Genomic DNA, 23376 nt, shown 5'->3' on the forward strand with positions numbered 1-23376 from the left:
TTATGTATTCAAATTTTTTTGACCCCCGGCTACAAAGCGCGGGTCACGAACAACCTCTTCTAAAAAGCATTTGTCCCTTGGAGATGCTTCTAGAATCCCTTTCTCCAATTTCTCTCACTGATCAGAAATCTACCAACTCATTTGGGGTAACTTCTCGACCCCACGAATCCATTGCCGCTAACAATCCTTCTTTTACTGACGGTGCAGTCAAGTTGTTAAAATTGCAAGTTATCTCGTAAAATTTTATAATTTTACGAGTGAACATGTATCTAACGTTCTAAATCAGACTAAAAACTTTAAATAGTAAAATCAGACTTAATTTGTTCAAAATCAGTAAACTCGTTCTGATTTTACGAGTTTACTAAATTTATGATATGAACCAAATCAGGTCCAAATTTAGCTTTAAAATGTCTGCTGACTAGTTTTTCAAAATTGACCATATCTTTCAAACCATATATTGGATGAAGCTGAAATTTTACCGGGAAATATTAGATATATGAAAATATATTGTGATAAATTTTCAGGTCAAATGGAGTTAGAGAACATAATATTTCAGAGGATCAAAGTTAATAAACTAATATTGTCAAATATATTAAACAAGACCTCCGTGTACTGTTTGGGACATATCTAGAGCTACCGGTGGAATTTGGCTTTGATTAAAGTTGGGATAGAAACTAGACATTTGAAACTTTCCAACTATATATCGTAGTAGGCCTAATAATTCATCCAAACGAGAGAGAACAACATGTTTGAAATCAGGACTCAAATCTGTCAAGAATATGCAAAAATTGAAGATTCAGGCTACATGGAGAAATTTTAACATGAAGACTTTTTTTATTATTCTATTTTATTTATTTATTTAATTTTTAATTTGAATTTTTTCTAGCGCATTAGACATTGTTTAGGGGTTTATTTCATTATTGAATTTATGTTAGTTCATTACTAATTTAAACTCATTAGCTTGCAACCCAAAAGAGATCTATCAAGACTTATTGTGACGGGAACAACCAGATTGTCATTAAGTTTATGTGTGCTTCCTACCTTTCAGTGATTTCTCTATATTGAGAAATTTTGTTCTGAAAGTTTTTATTTCTCCATGTCATTAATTTATTGATTCATACTATTTATCTCTCTCATTTTATTATTTTATTTACATCACTAATATTATTGACTCATTTTATCAGATTTTAATGTAATTTAATTTCGACTAAAATTATCAAAAATTACTTACAATTTTACAATTCAAGTTTATATTGTATTTTCATGTCACATCATAATCATTTTCATTTCAAGTTTTTAAGGTGTTTGATTTTGTTTTTCATTCATAAATACATTAAAATAATATATATATATTTTTTAAAAATATTTTTAATATCAAAATAATCTAAAAACACTAAAAAAAAAAATTCATAACAAAAATAATTAAATTTTAATAAAAAACAAATTGAGTCTCAATGTCAAACACCCCCTCGTACAAACACCACAAGTCTGCTATGGAAACCAAAAGGACCACTGGTGTCATATTTTATGCTAATATGGTTTATTATTAGTCAGAATGGCTACAAAACAGGACTACAGCCATTCAAGTTTGCCCAGCTCAACCTGAGCGAGGCTGGATGAGAAACAAATCTGAATTTGAAGTTATAAATCCAATATACTGGTATATTACCCAGCAGATAACAGCAAATCAACTGAAATTAACTCATCACTAGTCAATGCATTTCTACTAGCTTTTCTTCTGAGGAATTCTTTATATAACAGGAAATGTCAACTGAAAGCTTGCATGTGCTAGCAGTGATGCATTGACTGGTGATGAGTTAACTATCTATAATGAAGTTATAAATCGATAATGCCCTTTCGGGAGAAAAAAAATCTGACGTAGATTGAGGTTAATTAACTATACATAAAAAAAAAAAAAACCCATAATCAAAACACGCAAACAATGGTAGAGCCCAAAGATAAGATGTGTTGAAAGAAAAGAAAGAACTAATTTCGGCCATCAATGAAAATGTAATGATCTGTTCAATAAATATAAACAATACAAAAACTTCGTCAGATTAGCCATGCATTCTGCAGAAAATCTGGCAGGACATGCGAAGATGTCCCCACTTCAGGATGGTTTTCTCTTTTAGTTTTCAGTTAGTCTACTGTTTACAGCATGCTTTGTATGTTTCTGTGTTCAGAAATAACACAATTAAGCTCCTGAATAAAAAAAATAAAAAAACTCACAAAGGCGGAACCCCATTTGTTGGAGCACTTGGTGGTCTGTATTTCATTACCGCCACTTCCAGGACACCATCATTCCGGAAATTAGGACAGAAGAGTCGAGGGTCAACAGGACCAGGCAATTTAAAAGAAATGGTGAATGGTCCAGGAGGGCAGAGTTGCTGGACCCTCATCTGGAAGACACTAGATGAATCTTTCAGCATCCCAGCATCAACGGTTACCACACCTTTTATGTGAACAGTCCCATTATGCTGGATATCACATTTTAAATTACCTGGAAAAAAAAAGGTGGAATACGTAATTTCCTATATCACAAAACAACATGCCACCGCCATTCCTCAAAGCTTCGGCCTTAGAATTTAATACTGCTTACTGCATTGCTAAATTCTTTTTAATGGACTAAATGTGGCTTAAGGAGCATGATGCTCAGCATAAGCCACCGCAATTTAACATTTGAGGTAAGAAGCTTACTTTCATTTCTCCGAATGCCAGGCAGTGCAACACGGAAAAGATATGCATTTTCACTGACGCCAATGTCAACAAGACCAATTGGTGGTCCTGCACTACCTTCCTTTGCAGTTCCACTTAAAATCACTAATGGTTTCAATTTTGGTTGGTTAGCAGAATCACAAGCATCCATGCTACCCCCCTAGATTCCTGTGACGCTCAAGTTCTCAGTATCCACATATTAACTCCACAATCATGGTGAACAGTGATGAAGGAGGAGTGCAAATTCCAATTGTGCATGCAGTTGTTTTCTATTCAGACAGATAAATGTACAATAAAAACACCCATTGAAAATTTAAAGAACTTGCATTGTTTAGATGTAACTGATAGTACTTTTGGTAGCATCTAATAACAGGCCAAGTAACTTATAATGAAGCTAAAATTTGTTGCAACTTTTGCTTAAAGGGGGAGCGATAAAGGCAAAGGATCAGCAAAACAATTCAATTCGCAAGTGTTGCCAAGACTCAAAAAAACAGAGCATAGGGATCCAAAAAAGGAAATTCAGAAATGTGCGAGGATATACTTGTCTGAAATTTCTGAGTTAAGAAAATTAGTGAAAGATAAACAACAAATAGGTAAAAAGATTTACAATTCAGTCTCTAAAGGAAACCTTAAATCCATAAGAGTAATCTAGCTCCAGAATGGCTGTTCCCAATCTGGACAGCTAGCACGCCAACCTTTACTTATTAAGACTAAAATATAAACCACTGGAACAAATATGCAAAGACACAGTATAGAGTAATTAAGTATTTTCATTTTTCAAAAGATAGCCAAACAATATTTCCAAGTTTCATGCTAAAAGAGGAATGGCAAGGGCCCAGACTCTGCATCATAATGGTTCAGCTAGTGCTGTCTAACGATGCAACTTGGAACAAGCATGAAATAAAAGACACTAGTATGAAAGCATGGCTGATCGGGGCATCTCATAAACCAAAGTAATAATATTTTCAAATCCATTTGTTGTTCTATGAGAGTATGGTATTCAGATGACAATATCATTGAAGATGACCAACGGAGAGCTTGCCATAGACACTCAATGACAATCACCAGATCACCAGAAAGCTTTAGGCCTGAAGATTACAATGAAGCTTGCAGAAATGTACATGACACAGGTTGCTTATGTTTCCTACAGGCCACCTAAGAGATATTGATTTCCGAGAAAGAATGGAAGAGAAGATAAAAGACTCCTCCCCTAAAAACAATCCAATTTCAAAACTATATCTGAAATATCTTACCCATGTCAATGACACCTAGAACAAGAATCCTTTATTCATGTTGCGTAGGTAATGGATTTTCAATTGATAGCTCATTTTGATAAAATAATCCGTGTTGCTTCTCAGTCATGCTTCCAATAAACACAAAGAATGAATAGAGACAGGAAAAAAAAAAACATGTTCGTTAAAGAATCTTAATTTAGATGGCATCTGAATAAGTAACCCTAACATCTTAATTTCGAAGTGCCAGTAATTTAAAGAACCAAAAAGACTAAGCTGACATGCAGCATCTTTAAGAAGAGACACAAAAATAGCAGTTATTTTTTTATGGTTAGGTGAAAGAACAAAACTGAAAACCCAAGATAAAACGCGAAAGAAACCCTAATTTGATTCGGAAGAGACATAATTAAGAAATGGATAACCACATGAGTTCCATTTCTTTCTTCCATTAATCACGTTCTAGAAAACTAAAGCTTAAATTTCATGGAACTAACTAAGCAATAATTCCACTTCTAAACAAACTACTTCATAATCACAAATTCACTCTTTTTCTGAATATATTCTTTTCATGTTCTAATTTTATCCATTGATTAGAACAAACCCTCATACCAATAAGACCGCGGCGCTTCACACCCATCATATCTTCTTCTAGATCAATCGAGCCAAGAAAAATAAGCACAAACCCATTCAGCTTATATAAATAAAAAGCTTCAATGCACTTATTATACTACAAGATAAACACAAATGATTGTGCAACACGGAAAATTTCATGCGTGCGTGTCTGTGAAAATGGAAGATCTAGATGTATTCGTTGTTATAGCCGGGAGACTTTACCGTTAATACTCCGGTAGGTCGTCGACGGCGGTGGACAGCAGAGCTTTCTCTGTGACTATTGAGTTGGTGCGGTCACTGTGCAGCTAGGAGTATTTTGGTCGTCTTCTTCAATTCCAACATGGCATCAACTATATATGGCCCAGAACCGATTAGAGGGTGCCGCGTCGAAATGTGGGCTCCACTGTGTATATATGTACTTGTTTCCAATACGTTTTTAGAAATTTTTGATTTTTTGATTACTTTGAATTAATTTTTTTATATATTTTTATATTAATGATGTTAAAAATAAAATAAAAAATTTAATAAATTTTTAAATAAAACATATTTTAAAAAATAATCATTACCAGTCTACCATGATATCATGTCAAGGATGAAAGCACTTCTAAGATTGATTTTGGTATAATTTAGAAATGTAGTTGTGTTGTATTTTTAAAATTTTTTAATAATTTTAAAATAATTTTTTTATATTTTTAACTATTAATATAAAAAATAAAAAATATTATTTTGATGTTTTTTAAAATAAAAATTATTTTAAAAAATAACATATAAAACACTTTTTATATTATTATTTTCAAAAGAAAATAGAATCAGGTTACATAATTATGAGATTAATCTACATGTTGAATAATAATGATAAAATGGAGGTTTATCACATCACAAGTATTGTATAATGTACAAGACTCAATAAACAAAATAAAAATTAAAGAGACTAAATAAAAATTTAGAAGAGGATAGCAAGGAATTATGGATAAAACCCTTTTTAAATTCATACAAAAAGAAAATGCATTAAATACATGTCCTCTATACGGGCCCGAGGCCTTGTACAATTGAGTGAGGTGAGGCCTGCGAGCAAATGGACTTCTTCGAAAAGAGAAATCTGCCCTGATGCAAGCCCGTCACACTTTGATGAGTTCATCTAGCAAATCTTCAGCTGTTTAATTTACAATCGTAAATACAGAGAAAGAGAGAGAGAGAGAGTTACATTATGAAATGAATTGGAGAAAAAGCTGTAAGGAAAGCAACAACTCAAGCAAAAAAATGCTGCAGTTGTTGAGAAAATGTGGACAGCAGCAGAGATGCTCGGGGACATGATCTGCATTCTGCTTCTTAGCGAATAATATGGTAGCTAATCTTTGCACGCAGGCATGTCCTGAGAACAGAACGAGCTTCCTTGTAGTTGGTTGCTCAAAAACATAGATGGGACAAATTAGCAGACCACTGATTTGAGGGGCAACACCGCAACAGAAAGACATACAAAAATACTTCTGCACACCAGGAAGAGAAACTTCGAAAAAATATGCACCTTTTCTCAATGCCTATGTCGAAAATTCCGATTGGCGGTCAAAGTGTCTTCCGGCCCTGCTTGCGCTGGCCAGTCAATAGTCATAATGACAGATTCATCTGTGATAGGAAATTCCACATGAGGCAACGGCCTCATCCAATTTGCAGCTCCTCCCGATTCCAGAGATGCCTTCTTGATTGTGTTCTTTTGAATTACAAACACCATAGGAAAATCCTGGCACTGGCAGGTCGCAAAGGCGACGCCTCCTTCTGTATGTCTGTCCAACCATTGCTGATGAGGGATGGTTTCTCATTTCTAGAAGAATTAGTTCCAGCAGTTTTTTCATAGCTATTTAGCAATGCCAATTTGCACGGTTTCTTCTCCATACTGCTGCTGATCTGCAGAGATGAATGTTCATGGATATAATTCTCAATTATGATTGTTACAGATATTTTGTTTATCTGATCCAAGTACATTGTTGTAGTAGTCATCATCATCAATATTTTTTATTTATTCGATTTGAATTTTTTCATTAGCCCTTTTATTAAAACAAAATTTTCTAGTTATCCTATGTTAAATTTCAAACATGTGGACATGTGCATCAACCGCACTCCTGCATCACACATTACAATATAATATCCACTTTAAATCTAATATTCTACTACAAATAGTTTGAATAAATGAAATGAATTGAGTTAATTAATCCCGTCAAAAAATATTTTTCTCCGATTTACTTAAATTATTTCAACCACTGAATTTATGGGAGTCACAAGTAAAATCTACTCTAGAATCAGTGAAAAATGTTCAAATAACAGCATGGAAAAGGAAAATGTGTGCTATGTTAAATATTATTAAGAACCTGGATTGTCTGCACGAAATCGAATTGCCACCCAACCACCAGAAGGCACACACACCAACAGTGTTCCTCTCAACAGGATCAACAAGGTTAAAATTTTTGGGATCATTCTTAGGATTAAAATTTCCAAACCCTTCTCCAACAACAAAGAAATTGAGGCCATGAAGATGGAGAGTGTGACTCTCAGTACCCAAAATGCTAGTGTTCTGCATCACTACCTATGCACTTATGTTAAATGAATGGATGGAGAGGAAAGCTTGGAAAATCAGTGGTGAAAACCCCATTTGATTTTTTGAAAAAATAGGATTGGAGGCGTGCTGCTGAAGGGAGAGCCATGGAGATATTGTTAACAGACGCTGCAAATTTTGTGCCATTAGGCCCGTGACATGTCTGATTTTTTGTGCATGGGCTATTTCTTAGACCAACTGTGAAGAAGGATTTCTTGTCTGCTTTTGTTTGAGGCACATCAACTGGGAATTGAGAATTAGCCGAACTGCGAAATTTTCTTGTGAAATTCGCAACGACATTTGTAGCGTTAATAAGAGGCAGGATTGGTTTAATGCTGTCGACTTTGAAGAACTTTCATACTCAAGTATCCCTGCAACAGTCGTGTTATCAAACGTGCCTTGCCAGTAAAATATGGTCTTGCTAACATTTAGAATGATGCATTGGGGGCAATGGGTTCGGTCTTCAGAAGAATATTCGTGGTCTGTCCTGGTGTGATAGCCAAAAGGTTAGTCTCAAAAGGCTTCACATAAGTTGCATCCGCTTCAACAGCGTTGAATATGTGGTTCGCAATGCTGAAAAAGAGCTCATCGTTGAGTGCAGCATTGATCAATCAGAGAAGATATGTCTTTCCACACTCCGGAACACGTTTTAAAGGTGTAAGCTTCGGAGTTATTTGGCCACCCTCCAGTCTGTAAAGCTTGGTTAATCACTGCCTCAGGATCAGCACTAAACCACTCTCCCGTGGTTTATTCAATCAGATTGTTTTATTCTTAATTAGCTTGTTTAACGAAGATACAAATTAAAAAGGTCACAGGAAGATTAAATAGAAAAAGGAGGTCATGGGTGGCTAATTAGCTACCCAACATGATGGTCACTTCCTTGCAGGGTTCGGCAAATCGTTAAGAAACATTTTGCTTAGGGAAGATGATGAGGGGTCCATAGACAGTAGCTCTAAGCCATGAAAAGTGAGTATGCCAGAAGAGAGTTCCTCTTTTTCCTGTAATAGTGAAGTTGTACACATATGTCTGGTTTGTTTGAATAGGGCATTGTGTGATGCATGATGGCCCATCTGCCCATCCACTTTGAAGCTGTCGAATTCCATGCCTGTTTCCAATAATTTCATCACCAAAAACACGTCAACCATGAAGACCAATCACGTAGATATGATTTAACCACTTGTCATTGTTAATTAATCGATAAATACAGTACCATAAGACAAAAACTTAGTAAAAGAAACAATCATATATAATAGAAGTACATGATCGATACATACAGAGTTCAATTCATACCGATGGATGCTGATATTATTTGGAACATGATTGACCACCTACACCACTAGACGGTCACCTTCTCTAGCAACTACGCGGGGCCCCGGGAACATCCCATTAACTGTCTCCATGCTCTTGGTGTGGCACAACTGGGTCACATTTTTCAGTTTTATCAGAAAGAAGATGAAAACAAATGTCCATTATATTAATTATAAGCAAGTTAGCCAGACAAAAGCATATAGTTAAAAGTGCCACAAGTTTAGATAAGTGTAAAATGCAAAGTATATATATGTACGTACTTACGTTGAACTTGTAGTGCCTCGTAATGCCTGCATGCTTTGCACTGGCAACCTCAGGAAAGGCCCAGAGGCAGCTTATAGCAAAGAGTAATATTGCAGAAGAATTGTTGGTGATGCAGAAGCTGAAGCACCCATGCTTTACGTGCCAACCAAATTAAACTAAAATATTCTACTTGGTAAGAAATCAAAGGAGATAGGAGTTATAGGTACTTTTGGTGAAACTTAAACTTTGCTTCTCATGTGCATATCATTAAACTCAGTTGGGAGTGTTAAGTTATACAGGCAAATAGTTTATAGATAGAGTATTACTGGCTGGTTGATTAGGTAATCAGAGGTTTCAGACATGACGGAAGGAAGAGAATTACCTACTGCATGCGATCCATGTTTGATTTTGCAGTGTAATCATCAAAGTCAATTGATTAGTTAATTTTATTTGTGCTTTAGCTTTTGGTTTGAATATGCTTATCTCGTCCTCCTAATTACATAGACAAGTAGCATTATTTCGAAAGAAATGTCAGCATGCTAATTTCAATATCCCTTCCTCATAAGTTACCCCTTTCATTGAAAATTCTTCTCTCGTAGAATCAATTTTTTCCTTGAAAAACAAGTAACATGTTTGTAAGGAAATTTGACTTGATATTCCTAATTAAAGTAATGAAAGGTATCTTCCACCAAACAGGTTGGAGAATATCAAGGATAGAGAAATATCAGTCATGCCAAAATCTATGTTCCATGATAGCGCGAGTGACTCCTTGAGGGACTTGGTGAGCGAGGCAAAATATGTTTCTAAATATCATTCTTTCTATACTCCTCAAAGCAATGCACTACACTATTAAACAGTTTTACCGACAGATTAATTTTATTGGTGTAAGGCATGAAATCTGTCGGTAATAATGTTACCAACGACCTCAGTCCGTCGAAATACGGATCGTCGGTACTTCCCCATTTCATCGCTGATTCTGTCAGAAATAAAAAAAACCAACCACCGACGGTCTTACAAGCGGCAACGCGTGGCAAAATTTTTTTTTTCCCGCGAGAACATTACCAACGGAATCCATCCGTCTGCATTTTCAATGGTAATCACCGGCGGACTATCCGTCGGTGATGGTGGCATGACGGTAAATGTTTCAGAACTCTATCAAATACCGACAGATATATTTCGTCGGTAATAGTAATGGTAAACATCGACGGAATATGTCCGTCGGTAATTGTGGCATGGGTGGTAATTGTTTGGCAACTCTCGGTAAAATACCAACGGCCGGTTTCTATCTGGAAAGCCGTCGGTATGTATTTAAAATATATAAAAAAAATAATTTATTAATAGTTAAAAAGCTTAATAAACAAATAAAATTGTATTAAACATTAAAAATATAAAAATAATGTTAAATAATATTCATCCAAATATTCATTACAAATTCAATGTGTTTAAAAAACAAAATTAAACTAGAATAGTGGCGGAGCTGGAGGAGGAGGAGGAGGATGGTTGTTCCCGGGACCGTACGGCCAAAAAGGAGCTGCACATGTATCATCAGCCATCCTTGATCTAATCTCCATGACCATTTGACAGAGCTGATCATAATTCGTCGAGAGTTGTTCATATTGTTGTTTCAAGGCCATGAACTCCTCAGATTGTGTGCTCGATACTGATGGAGAGCTCTCAATGGTTGAGACACTACGAGCCGACCACAAGTTTTCGGCCATAGTGTTGGAGAGCCCGTAGACCCGATTTTTTTTAGGTCCACCAGACGATCCCACCTCCATTCACAAATCCGAATCGAAATCCGGATGGATCGAAGGATCGTTCTTATATCTCTCCCTCAACCGGCTATTATAGGTCTTCTGAAATTTTTTTTAAAAAATTCTCATATTCAATTTAAGAAAATAATAACTTACAAAATAAAATGATTGAACAAACATACCATGAAATGCTGAGCACGGTTGTCCACGAACTGCTGCACTCTTTTTTTGCGGTCTTGACTCCACACATGCGTCTCTACAAACAACTCCATTGGACTCGGCTCGCGTCCAAGAGACGCAGCCTGTAAGGAAAAAAAGGTTGTAAGTTAAATATATTTATAAGCAACAACAAATTAATTAATGATAAATTTCATTAAAATTAATCTTACCATCCGCTTTGCATGTACGCTGAACGGGACGGAGCCGCCGGTGTGCGTGGTCACCGAACCATGAATTTGCTGGTTCTGGTCGTCGGCGCCGAACTGTGAGCGCCGTGAGAACCACTCTAAGGTCACGTGCTCAATATATGTCGTCCATATATCTCCCGAGATGAATGGCGGTTTGAATTCCTGCTAAATCGCCACCTCATTCCATCCTTCAAGACCATTATCCCTTACATGTCTTTTTGATTTGTTTTGGGTGTCATACCAAAAATCACACAACCTACTTCCATAGTAACAAATTAGAATTTAGAACATAAAATTATAAAACAAAAATAAATATTATTTTCGATGTTACCTAGTTGCCGCGTGATTCTCCCATACCCTCCTCACAACATTGTTGTTTGCGCTATCCCACTCAAATTTATGCTGTGTATATAAATAATTCATTTAAAATAAAAAATAGTACAAGATATAAAATTATAAAAATAATTTATTAAAAATAAGATGGAAATTAAAAGTTAACACTAACCTGAAATCGCTGAAACCATGCATTGATATTAGGTCTCCACTCAGGATGTCAGGAAACCTGACTCTATTGAAACAATGGAATCTCCATCAACGATTTAAACGCTGATGTTATTGTCCTGGCAGCCTCAATGTTCGTGAACCTGAAATTAAATAAAATTAATAAAATATTAATTAGTTGTTCATAAATTATGTTATAAGTATATATAAAAAAAACTAAAACTTAAACAAACTTACATTGAGAGGTCATCCTTCCATTGTGCCTGGTACTTGTGAGTCAATTGACCCCGCTGTGAAGGCACACCGTCTCTGCGCTGTGAAACCGCGTTAGAAGAGGTAGCATCACAAGTTGGCGTAGATGCTTCGCAGTGATCAGCACCTAAGGATACATTCTCCTCACTACTAGAAGAACTAGCTGCAACCGTCTGTTGACGACGTGCCGTAGATTTCATTCTACGCATCTACACAAATTTATACGAATAATTACATAATTAACTTCGATTATTTTAAAAAAAATTGGTAGCACCTCCCCTATACTGGAGACTACCCACAGTTTTCAAACCTGCAAATCTTTACAATAGCCACAAACCAATTGACTCCATTGGAATATCTTATATACAACCTAACATCTATAGAAATTCAACATCTATATATTTTCAACTAACATCTATAAAAATGCATAAATGACAATTAAAATTGATGGAAATAATAAAAAACATAACAATCAATAATAGAATAAAATTGAGATAAAATAATGAAATTTAATTCTTCATTTCCAATTATCATTTCAATGGAAAATTCAACAATAAAATTATATTAGAGACTACATCTACACAAATAAAAAGACTAAATTATCAAATAATTATTACAATACAAAAAATAAAATAATTAAATTTCCATTCAATATATCTACACAAATTTATACGAATAATAAAATAATTAAATTCAATTATTTAAAAAAATTTGCCAACACATCTCCTATATGAGAGACTACCCACAGTTTTCATACCAACAAATATTGATAATTACACAAATATTGCAAAATCAACTCTATACAACCTAACATCTATAGAAATTCAACATCTATATATTTTCAACTAACATCAATATAAATTCATAAATAACAATTAAAATTAATCAAAATAATAAAAAACATCACAAACAATAATATCATAAAATTAAGATAAACTAATTAAATATAATTCTATATTTCAATTAACATTTTAAAGGTAAATTCAATAATAACAATTCAAATTTAACAAAATTTTCAAGATATTATGGCAATACAAACAATCAAATAAATTTAACAAATTAAAAGAAAAAACTAAAGAACACTACACAAAACAAACAATACACAAAATTAAAGAACAATACATAAATTCAAAATAAATTTATGAATGAAAAATGTTACCTTAATAGTATTTGATTTCAAGATTTTATCTATAAACAATACACAAAACAAAGAAAACCACACAAATAACCATAATTAAAGAAAGAAAAATGCATAACTTTTAATATGTTGAAAACTATCAACACAACAATAAAAACTCTTGCAAAAACTTAATACAAAAGGAGAGGAGAAGAGGAGATGAAATGAGGAGCGGAGCAAAAATGAATCACGGAGGGGGGGTTTATACAACAATTTTTCCGACGGAAAATATAATAATAATTTTTTAGGCGATAGTATTAAAGCCCATCAGTAATTTTTGTCAGTATTTAATTGATTCTTGCACCAAAATTTTTGAAAATCCCTCCATATTTTTCGAAGTCCATCGGCAAATTCGTCGGAAATTGTGCTCCAAAGCACACACGTATTGGTTTTGCCATGTCCGTCGGCAAATCCATCGGTAACTTCTGACAGGCGTGCACTTTGGAATGTGTGCCATCCGTTGGTGAACGCGTTGGTATATACGTCGATAATTATGGCAGGTCTGTCGGTAATTGTGGCAAAATACCGTAATTGTTTTGCAACTCTCTGTGAAATACCGAAGGGTATACGGCCGCCGGTATACCTGTCGGTAATTGTGGCAAAATGCCGTAATTTTTTTGCAACTCTCTGTGAAATACCGACGGGTATAAGTCCGTTGGTAAAACTGGCAATCTTTTTGCAAGTGTTGTTTGTATTGCGTGTCTATCCTCCTGCACAAAAGCTTGAGTTGCAAACTCACAGCACGCACAACACAATAACAAGAGCTGACAATTATAAAATAAATATTTCATGTTTCAAAATATCATCTTTAATATTACATTATAAAAATAAGGCTTTACAACATATTTAGTCAGAATTTTCATCTTCGTCCTCAATTGAATTGTTATCAGCTTCATCGCACTCTTTAATGTGGTTATCATCTTCTTCATCAACATTCTCTAGTCCACTAGAGCTCAAAACAACATTCAACTCCTCTGCGTCAACATCATCAAGACTATCATCGAAAAAGCATGAAAATTCGAATTTTGTTTTAAGTCAATCGAAGGAGCAACTCGGTATGGTTCAACAACCTCACTAGCTTGAAAGACTTCATCTATCACACTTGTGTCTTCGTTCTCATGCTGATCAACCTCGACATGACCCCTTGGTTTGGTTTTTAAAACGGATAACCAATGAACTCTTGATCGGTTCTTTCTAAAGGAAGGAGTGTATGTGTAATAAACTTGTTGGCATTGCTTTGCGAAAACAAAGACATCATTTATGTTGCGGTGTCTAGCTTTTGAGTTGATTTCAACGAGACCATAGTGAGGATCTACTCTGATTCCTTTGTCAGGTGTGTCATACCAATAGCATTTGAATAAAAACACTCTATTCTATTCGCTATGATATTGTAATTTGATGACCTCTTTTAATCTATCGTAGTAGTCAACTTCAAACTCACTAGAAGTCGATCCCTTAATACAAACACCGTTGTTGTATGTCTTTCTTCCATGCCCGTATTCTTCAGCATGAAAGACATATCCATTGACAAAATACCCGTTATAACACTTGACTTTTCTTTCAAGGCCCAGGCTTAGTAAAGACAGTGAAATAACAACACTACCTCCCATTTGATAAACCTTGTATATCAAATACAACAATAATCAATAAACAAATATTCTGTAATATTGACGTACAGTTAATTACATTGCAAGAGATAATGAGTTTGTGATAGGACTTACATGTGTTCTAAACCACGTGGCAATTTGTTCATCTTGTAATTGAAAGATCTAGGATTTGGTCAGCTGTGAGTTATTGGACAGTAAGTATCGTCGATGTTGCCTGCAAGGTTGTTCTAAATTATATGAGTTTATGGTATCACAATATATAAATAGTACACTGTTGACAAAGTTTAAGTCGAACATCTACTTACTTAATAAAAGGTCTCAGCTCATCGCAGTTAAATATGACATAATTGTGTGCTTGTATGAACTCTATTTCAGACAAATATCTTCCCCTCACGATATTTTTAGGTGTGGGTCGTCCAGGATTGGAGAATATTGACAAGTTCCCACTTGAAGGCACTTCACCACCATCATCATGCCGTGGAACATGGTTAATCCTCGTTCTAAAATGAGGTTCGAAATAGTATGAGATAAATATTGAGATCTCCTAAAAAATATAGGCCTCACATATTGACGCCTCAACATGCGCCTTGTTCTTAACCTTTTTTTAAGATTGAACAAGTACCTGTATAAATAGAATTAATAAAAAATTATCAATTAAAAAAATTAAGAAACGTTTAATTATGAATTACATAGCAACTGTAATATCTAACCTCTCGAATGGATACATCCATCTGTACTGGACCGATCCTCCAACTTTTACCTCAAACGGTAAATGTACATGTAGATGCTCCATTGAGTCAAAAAATGATGGAGGGAATATCATCTCAAGTTTGCATATTGTCTCCACGATATTTATTTCAAACCTTTCAATGTGATCAACATTCAACTTGCCGGAGCATATATCTCTGAAGAAATGACTGATCTCTGTGAGTTCATCCCATATCCCCTTTGGCAACAAATCACGAAAGCTAATAGGATGAGTGTTTGCATAAACACATGGAAGTCATGACTCTTCATTCCAAATAATCTGCATTCCTCCGTATTAACCAGCCTTAATATGTTCGAGGCATGTCTATCGGGGAAACGCAGACTCTTAAGCCATTTGTAAACTAGTATTTGTGCGTTTTTCTCTAACATGAAGCTTGCTCTTGGTTTTGCGACCCGTGACCATCACAAACCAACTCCATATTTTTACGGTTACAGAACAATGCTACATCCAATCTAGCCTTGATGTTGTCCTTTGTCTTCCCCTTCACATCCATGATGGTGTTGAAAATGTTCTCAAACACGTTCTTTTCAATGTGCATAAAGTCAAGGTTATGGCGGAGAAGATTGATCTTCCAATAAGGAAGCTCCCAAAAAATACTTCGCTTCACCCAATTATGGGTCAAACCATAACCAGGAAACTTATGCTTACCTGATTGGAGACCAAACACAATGTCACCGTACTTTGACACAACATCATGCAATTCTTCACCAGAATGACGCGGGGGTGCAACATCCTTTTCAACTCTGCCAACAAAGAAATCCTTTTTGTTCTTTCTGTACCTGTGATTCGGTGGCACGAAACGACGATGATAGTAAAAAAAAGAAGCTTTACCCCCGTTTGTTTTCGTGAATGCCTTGTTGTTGTCCATACAGTATGGACATGCTAGTTTTCCATGCATGCTCCAATCAAAAACCATTCCATAAGCTGAAAAATCATTGATAGTCCACATCAAAGCCGCTCTCATAACAAAATTCTGTTTCCTCGAGATATCATAAGTCAAAGCTCCAGAGGACCACAGCTGCGTCAACTCATCAATCAACAGTCAAAGACAAACATCTATAATCCGCCCCGGACTGCTCGGACCTAGTATGACCATAGATAAAAACATGAACTCTGGCCTTATACATATCCCCGAATGGGTTGAATCCGTATGTACACAACCCAAGACACACGTTCTTTGATTCAGCTGAAAAGTGAGGATGCACACTATTAAAGTGTTTCCATGCTTCGTCGTCAGAAGGATGCACCATCACTCCATCAACCGCATGATGTGATTGGTGTCATGTCATGTGCTCAGCGGTCTTTGGTGACATGAATACCTTTATAGTCTAGGTGTGATTGGGAAGTATCTAAGTTTTTTATATGCCACGAGAGTCTTTCCTCTGCCAGTTCTGGGTTTATAACGGGAATGCCCACATGTTATGCACTTGGCCAACTCAACATTTTTAAGGTAATATAACATGCAGAAGTTAGGGCACATGTTAATTTTCTGGTATCCTAATCCGAGGGGTTTCATCATGGACTTGGCAGCATAGAAGTTTTCTTTCAGCTTGATCCCTTCAGGTAAAATGCTTCTTGCCCATTCAATAATCTGTCATAACCGGCCTCACTCAACCCGTGATCTGACTTGATGGTGAACACCTGTGCAACGGCCGATAATTTACTGTGGTTCGTGCAGCAATCACATAATAGTTCGTCAGAATCTTTCAATAGATCAAAAAACCTTGCTGCATTTGCATTAGGTTCTTCTTCTACGATTGGACATTCACTGACATTACCTTCACTCATTCTCATTGCATCTATAACCATATTCCTATAAGGATTACTGTTCTCATTTCTAACTTCATGCATGTTGCTAGCACTAGAAATTGACCTAACCACCCTTTCTATCATGCTCTCATTAGGAACAAATAGTTCTCCGTGTGCATACCAACACAGGTAATCCTCCATGAACCCTTTGGTTAGAAGATGCATCGTTATAACATCTTGATACAAAAACTGTAAATTTTTACACTTCCTGCATGGACACCTAATACCGCCATCAATAAAATTCATCGAGATAGATGTTGCAAAATTAATAAAACCCTGAACCCCGTTACAATAATCCATCCTCCGCAATCCTTGGGGAGAGTCCCGATACATCCATGAACGATCATCCATGACTTCTATCGAACCTCTATAAAATTATGACGACAACATGTATTAATTAACTACGTTACATAAATAAACATAACAAAAATATTAGTTTTTCCCGACATTATCCAACAAACTAAAAAAATACTTATGTTAAATATTCATTATCAATTATCAACTGTCAACGTCCATATAAATTTATACATATATAAATTTACGAAAATCACAACTTCGCAATAGAATTGAAAACAATTAAAACGAACTCGTTAAACAAGCTATTATTTATTTCATCACAACACATCTAATTCGGTGTAATTCAAATAAAGTTTCAACAATTTACAAACAAATATAATTTGACAAAATCTAAAACAAACTATAACAACTATAAAATTATACATTCATACTACAAGTTTCTTTAACAAATAACAATCAAATAAGTACATACGTTAACAAAATACATATACTAAAAAACAATAAAATTCTCATTTAAATGTTAAAACTAAAAAGGATAGATTTACTTACAAAAAATGATAAAATCCACGAAAACGGATGTTGTGACCATGTACAAAGGTATAAGAAACTTGAGTGCTTGTGTTGAGAAGAGGGGAGAGTTGGGATGGGTGGTTGGTTGTAATTTGAGAGGGGAAAGGTGGGATGGGGAAGAAAAAGGAGAAATAGAGGAAGAGAGTGTTGGCAGAGTGGGTATATAATGGCTTTTACCGATGGAATCATCGACGAAACGTTTTTATCGGTATACCCGTAGGTAATTCCACCGATGAAAGTGCCACATCACTGTACAGATATCCTGGTTTGAATCCCTCGGTCATTCTGTCGGTAAAATCGTCTGAAAAAAATCCATGTCATCACACCGTTGCAACTTTCCAAACAAACTGTATAGTCCGTCAGCGATACGGTCAGTATATACTGACGGATGTATTTCATCGGTATATACCAACTGTATTGCCGACGGATGTTCTCTGTCGGTATATTCTGACAAATTTTGAGACAGAATTATTTTCATCGGTAAAAATTACCAACAAAAAAATTTTATCGGTAAGTCCGTTGGTTTTCGCTGATTTTCTGGTAATGATGCAATTTGCTGCTGGCATTGGGAGTAGCTGTTTGGTGATGGCGTTGGAGTGTTGTGTGTTGCTAAAGGTCTTAAAACTTGTTGGGGTGGCAATGTGTTGCACTTAAGTCCATGATGGCAGTAAAGGCTAGATCTGTCACACGTCCTAGCCTAAGTGTCTTAATTTTTTGTCATGAAATGACCTGAAAATATCAAAAATAAGTTTTTAGAAAGAAACTGATGTTTTTATATTAGTTTCCTATAGACAACATCAATTGATAATGTTTCAAAATCCAAGACATTTAGGAATAAGGCTTAACTAGTTAGATAAAAGGTCAATCACTTAGTTCTTGCAATCTAATTCATTCTATTTAGCCATGATAGGTGGTAGCTTAATGTGGTAAACCAATGTGCATGGTAGCTTGATGTGGGAAGAAAAGTACTTGCAAAAGGTTCATTTAGATAGATGTGAGGATTCTCATATGCTTCAGTAAATGTATTTGTAGAGAGAGTATAATAATATTATAGATAGAGGTGCTCTGAAAATATGTATCCAAATATATAGAGAATAAAGATATTATGAACCTTTTACTTAGGTGATTCATGGGGTATTTATAGCTCATGAATCTTGTTCTTTTATTTAGATGGAGGGGATGAAGAGTAATTTCATCCTTATAAATTATTATTGTTAGTCATGAGTTGTATTCCACCAAAATGTATTAATGAGATGGAGAGGTGGTAGGTCATAAGAGATTTTTGTACATCTAGGGTTGAATGAGAGTTAGATCCAAAATAAAATGCATTGGGTCAGTAAAAATCTTGAAGGACTCATGTGGGGTCTAAAAAATGAGGTTTAGAGGGTTAGGCTCAGGTCGTCTGGTTGAAGGATAGGCACTCAAATGGGCTTTTATGTGCTGTTTAGGCCTATGGAAGTTAGGCTCAAGCATGACACCTGAGCCCATGGGCATTAGGCACTGGGCTTTGTCTTCATGCTAAGCCCATGGGAAATTAGGCCCGAGCAGTTTTTTTAGTCTTTAAGGTTTTTGGGCTCGTAAATAAAAATAATTATCTTGAAAACTATTAATAAATCTCGATCCATCACTTGTAGAGGCTAACATGAATATGAAGGGGTACTTTTTAGTAGTGAGATCATTAAAACTCTCGTTCCATTGATAGAAGTATGGAGATACACCATATGTGAAGGTTACTAGTAATATGATCAAACATCATGTTTTCACCTAAATCAAATTTCTCGAAGACAAAGGTATGTTATCCTCGTTGGTGTTGCTTCTGTCATTTATGATCATAAACACCGTGGTCGTTGATTAAAATGAAATGCAGGATTAATAGAGACATTAATAAAGAGGTTGACTTGAGAGTTTTCACACAAACATGTAATTAGCCATGAATTAAATGTACTATGGATATATGTCATCAAGTTTTTTTATTTCTGGTTTTGATTAGTTGCATTTTTCTCCTATAAATAATATATTACATAGCCCTTTTTTCATAAATTAAGTGAAAAATATCATATGTTAATGTTATGCTAGTTGTGTATATACACTACACAATGAGATTGAATATATAAAATGGAGTGATTAAATACAAGCCGACAGAGCATTCTGTTGTCTCTGCTCCTTCATTTTGTATTACAACTTTGACATTACAAGATTATATTAAGGTTGTACTACACACCAAATAAATCAAAGGCTACATCGTAGTATTAGTACATCTAATCTCAAATATTTATGTGTGTATGTCTATGGTCCATCATTTTTTATTAGAATTTAAGGCATGTATGATATGTCATGACTTAGTTACCAACAACAAATAATGTTAATTATTTTTAATTAGTACTTAGTTATAATGAATTGGATGATAGATGCAATTGTTAGGTTTTTTGTCATTAATATGAATACATCGGCTCACATATGCAATAACCATGAATGGACGACATCGTCCATTGATAAAGATATTGTAGCACTGTCCATAGTCAAGAGGTTGGCAAGTTTGACAACTATTAATGTTAAGAATGAGCTGGAGTTGATGGCTATTAAATCTTATAAATAGACTCAAGCAAGGAGAGTAAAGTATAAGCTTGTAGACAGCCAAATGTAAGGAAATAGAGAGATTGAGTGAACCGGCAAGGGTAGTAGTGATGACATCCATTACAGTACTACTAAGATAGAGAAAGAGTGAGACTGAGAGTTGAGTAGAGTGAATGATTCCTCCTCCTTCATTGTTGTGGTTTTATTGTTCTCTTTTTAAATAATAAGATTAGCTTTTCTGTGGACGTAAACAAGTTGTCAAACCATGTTAAATTTTGTGTGTGTTTTGCCTTTAAAGAGCAATGATTAGAACATTTATAGTCCTAACAAGTGGTATCAAAGCTTTGGTGAAGAATAATGGTGTTTGATCTTTGTCTAAAAATAAAGTGCTTAAAATATATTTTTGGATATACCACCGTAAATAGGAGGCTAAGAGGATCACAACGATGAAAATAACGTGCAAATCAGAGCCAAAACAAAGTTCCACAGGCTAGTCAACGTTTGCACAGAAAAGTCAGTGTGCCACGTCAGCATACATTGACATCAAGTCAATGTCTAGTCATCTGTCACATCATTAAATAGGTCTCATAAAACGCATAAGCAAGCTACAAATCGAGTTGAGTGAACTGAGCAAGCTAAGTTGGATCAAGCCGCAAACTGGAGAATACGATCCAGTGTAGTTGATCCTATGTGCAACTAGATTTGTTGATTGAATCTAGGCCATCCATCAAGCTAGAATTGTTTTGATCAAATCTTAACTATCTCAAATGTGATTTGGATGATTTTAGACTTGTTTCCAGCTAATAATATTTGTTTTGAATGCAATGGTACAATTCAATTATTGAGATTTGGACAAAAAGTGGTGATGGTGATTTAATAATACATGTTGCCCAATAAAGGGTTATTTGAAGGTCATTGTGGTGGTCGATGAAGATGTTGAAGAAGAAGAAAAAGATATACACGTTAGCCAAATTACATGTGCTGAATTGCTAAGTGGGGAATTCAGAAGCCTTTAAGTAAAGATAAAATTGGGTACTATGGACACCCGATCACGTGGAATGCAAAAGATGAGGGTATAAAGTGAAAAAAAATATGAATCTTGAAATTTTTTTTACACTAGTAGTCTCGCTAAATGTTAAGAAATCAAGTAGATAACCAAGATATTCCATATCACTTATAAAAAATATCTGCAACATAACTAGCATACAATGAAATATACAAAAGACATTATAGTGAATTGATACAAACCTAAGAAGTTATTGAATAGATACAAACCTAAGAAGTTATATCTAACGAGGTTGGATTTTAAGTAGGATTGTTGTAACCCCTCCAATATTTCCTAGGAAATTGCTTAGTAGAAGTATTATTCACACGATACTTTTCTCATACATGAGTAAATTGACAACTTAAAAGAACAATTGGGTTCTACATGTTCAAGGATCTAATAAAGAGGTGATTTCTCCAAATTGTTAGATTCGCTGACTGTGATTTATTAAAGGTATAACTGAGAAAGTTCCTGATGAAGGAAGAGAAATACAACAAAAGGAAAAAGATTAACATCCTATTTTAACTCGCACAAGCGTTATGACAGGATGAGCTATTGTCAAACATAAGTGAAGAATAGGAAAATTTGGTGAACAAAAATTGCATGAGAGCATATGGATATTATACATGAGTACCTGTAAAACCTAATGAGGTACTAAAATACATTAAAATGCAATGACAGGATATGTTCCCAGATGAAGCATAGAGAAGAGATTATAATATGGATATGTACAACAAAAGGTCTTTTATGCTTTTATTAAAGACAATAGCATATGCATTTCCAATGCATGCAATAATGAAAAAAGAAGTTATTACATAAGCACCTAATTGAGGGGTTTGATCACCTGTGATAAAAGACAATCGCCTATAACAAAAGGCGAAGACAACTTGGTTTGAAGGTGTGGATGGAGTATTGAGCATCCTAGGTGAGAGGGTGTAAAAGCTATATCAGAATATGCATAAACTCTATGTGATTAGTGGCAGTAATTTCTCTTATAATGCACACGGTGGTAGAGAGTGTTGGGGCCCCTTCAAGACATCCTAAAAAGAGGATATGATCGCCCTATGACAACAAGCAAAAACACCTTAGAGAGAAGGTGTGAAGGTCAAGGTATAAGCCCAAGTTAAGATCACCCTAGAGTCGATATTACAACTAGATATAAGTGAGCAGATGTATGGATAACCAATGGAATGGCTAAGATGAGTATTGAGACAATTATCGAATTGACTTTCATAGATATTTTCCTCATGGTAAAGATCAATGAGTTAGAAAAACATTTACTTTTGCAATAGGTGGATGGCTTATAAAGCATTAAGATAAGATTGTTAGGTATGAGTAAGTAAAGGGAATGCGTAGGCTCCCATAATGAATTGACTTTTGTTAGGGTGGTGAGCTCAGTTATGGAATTGTAACATTCAGAGTATAAAGACAAATATGGATCAACCTTTAATAGGCCACCCTCATGGTTAAAGGTGGAGAGCTAATTGGACTCTTATACTAAAGAGCGTGAGACTCGTGGAGAAGTAAGACGTGGTTCCTAGGGTTGAACAGAGAGCAGGTGCACCTCTTGGATAAGTAGACTCTTGAAAGAGTAGTGAGCTCGTGATAGCGTTATAACACTCAGTTAATGATTGTTGCACTCAAAAATAAATATTTTCGCTTGAAAGGGCTATTGAAAGCCTTAGTGGAAGGCTTGGTAAATCATTTTGGACCAAGCATGGTTAAGAAACTTGATAGGGGAATGTAGTGTATGTCAAAGACTAGCGTTGACACCCTTCGAATGTAGCTTGATATGTCATCTGGTTATAGTGATTCTTTGGTGTGAGTAAAGATATGCTTTGGTGACTCTAATGATTGAAAGGTTTGGCAAGTACTTGTAAACTTGGACGAGACGCTCGTAGAATAGGCTAAATCAGA

General features: G+C 35.2%; 1 protein-coding gene and 1 pseudogene across 1 annotated transcript; both read right to left on the reverse strand.

Annotated features, from left to right (window-relative positions):
• Positions 1–1968: 1968 nt before the first annotated feature.
• LOC7485692 (increased DNA methylation 3) lies at positions 1969–4930 on the reverse strand. The gene is made up of 3 exons (XM_002298309.3): positions 4782–4930; positions 2698–2883; positions 1969–2500 (listed from the first exon to the last, which is right to left on the reverse strand). Exons 2-3 carry the CDS (start codon positions 2864–2866, stop codon positions 2226–2228), a joined length of 444 nt encoding a protein of 147 aa, XP_002298345.1. The 5' UTR covers positions 2867–2883; positions 4782–4930; the 3' UTR covers positions 1969–2225.
• A 1160-nt stretch (positions 4931–6090) lies between these two features.
• LOC18095047 (laccase-2-like) lies at positions 6091–8849 on the reverse strand (annotated as a pseudogene).
• Between the last annotated feature and the right edge of the window lie 14527 nt (positions 8850–23376).

Source organism: Populus trichocarpa, chromosome 1, assembly GCF_000002775.5.
Source record: "Populus trichocarpa isolate Nisqually-1 chromosome 1, P.trichocarpa_v4.1, whole genome shotgun sequence".
Lineage (NCBI taxonomy): Eukaryota > Viridiplantae > Streptophyta > Magnoliopsida > Malpighiales > Salicaceae > Populus > Populus trichocarpa.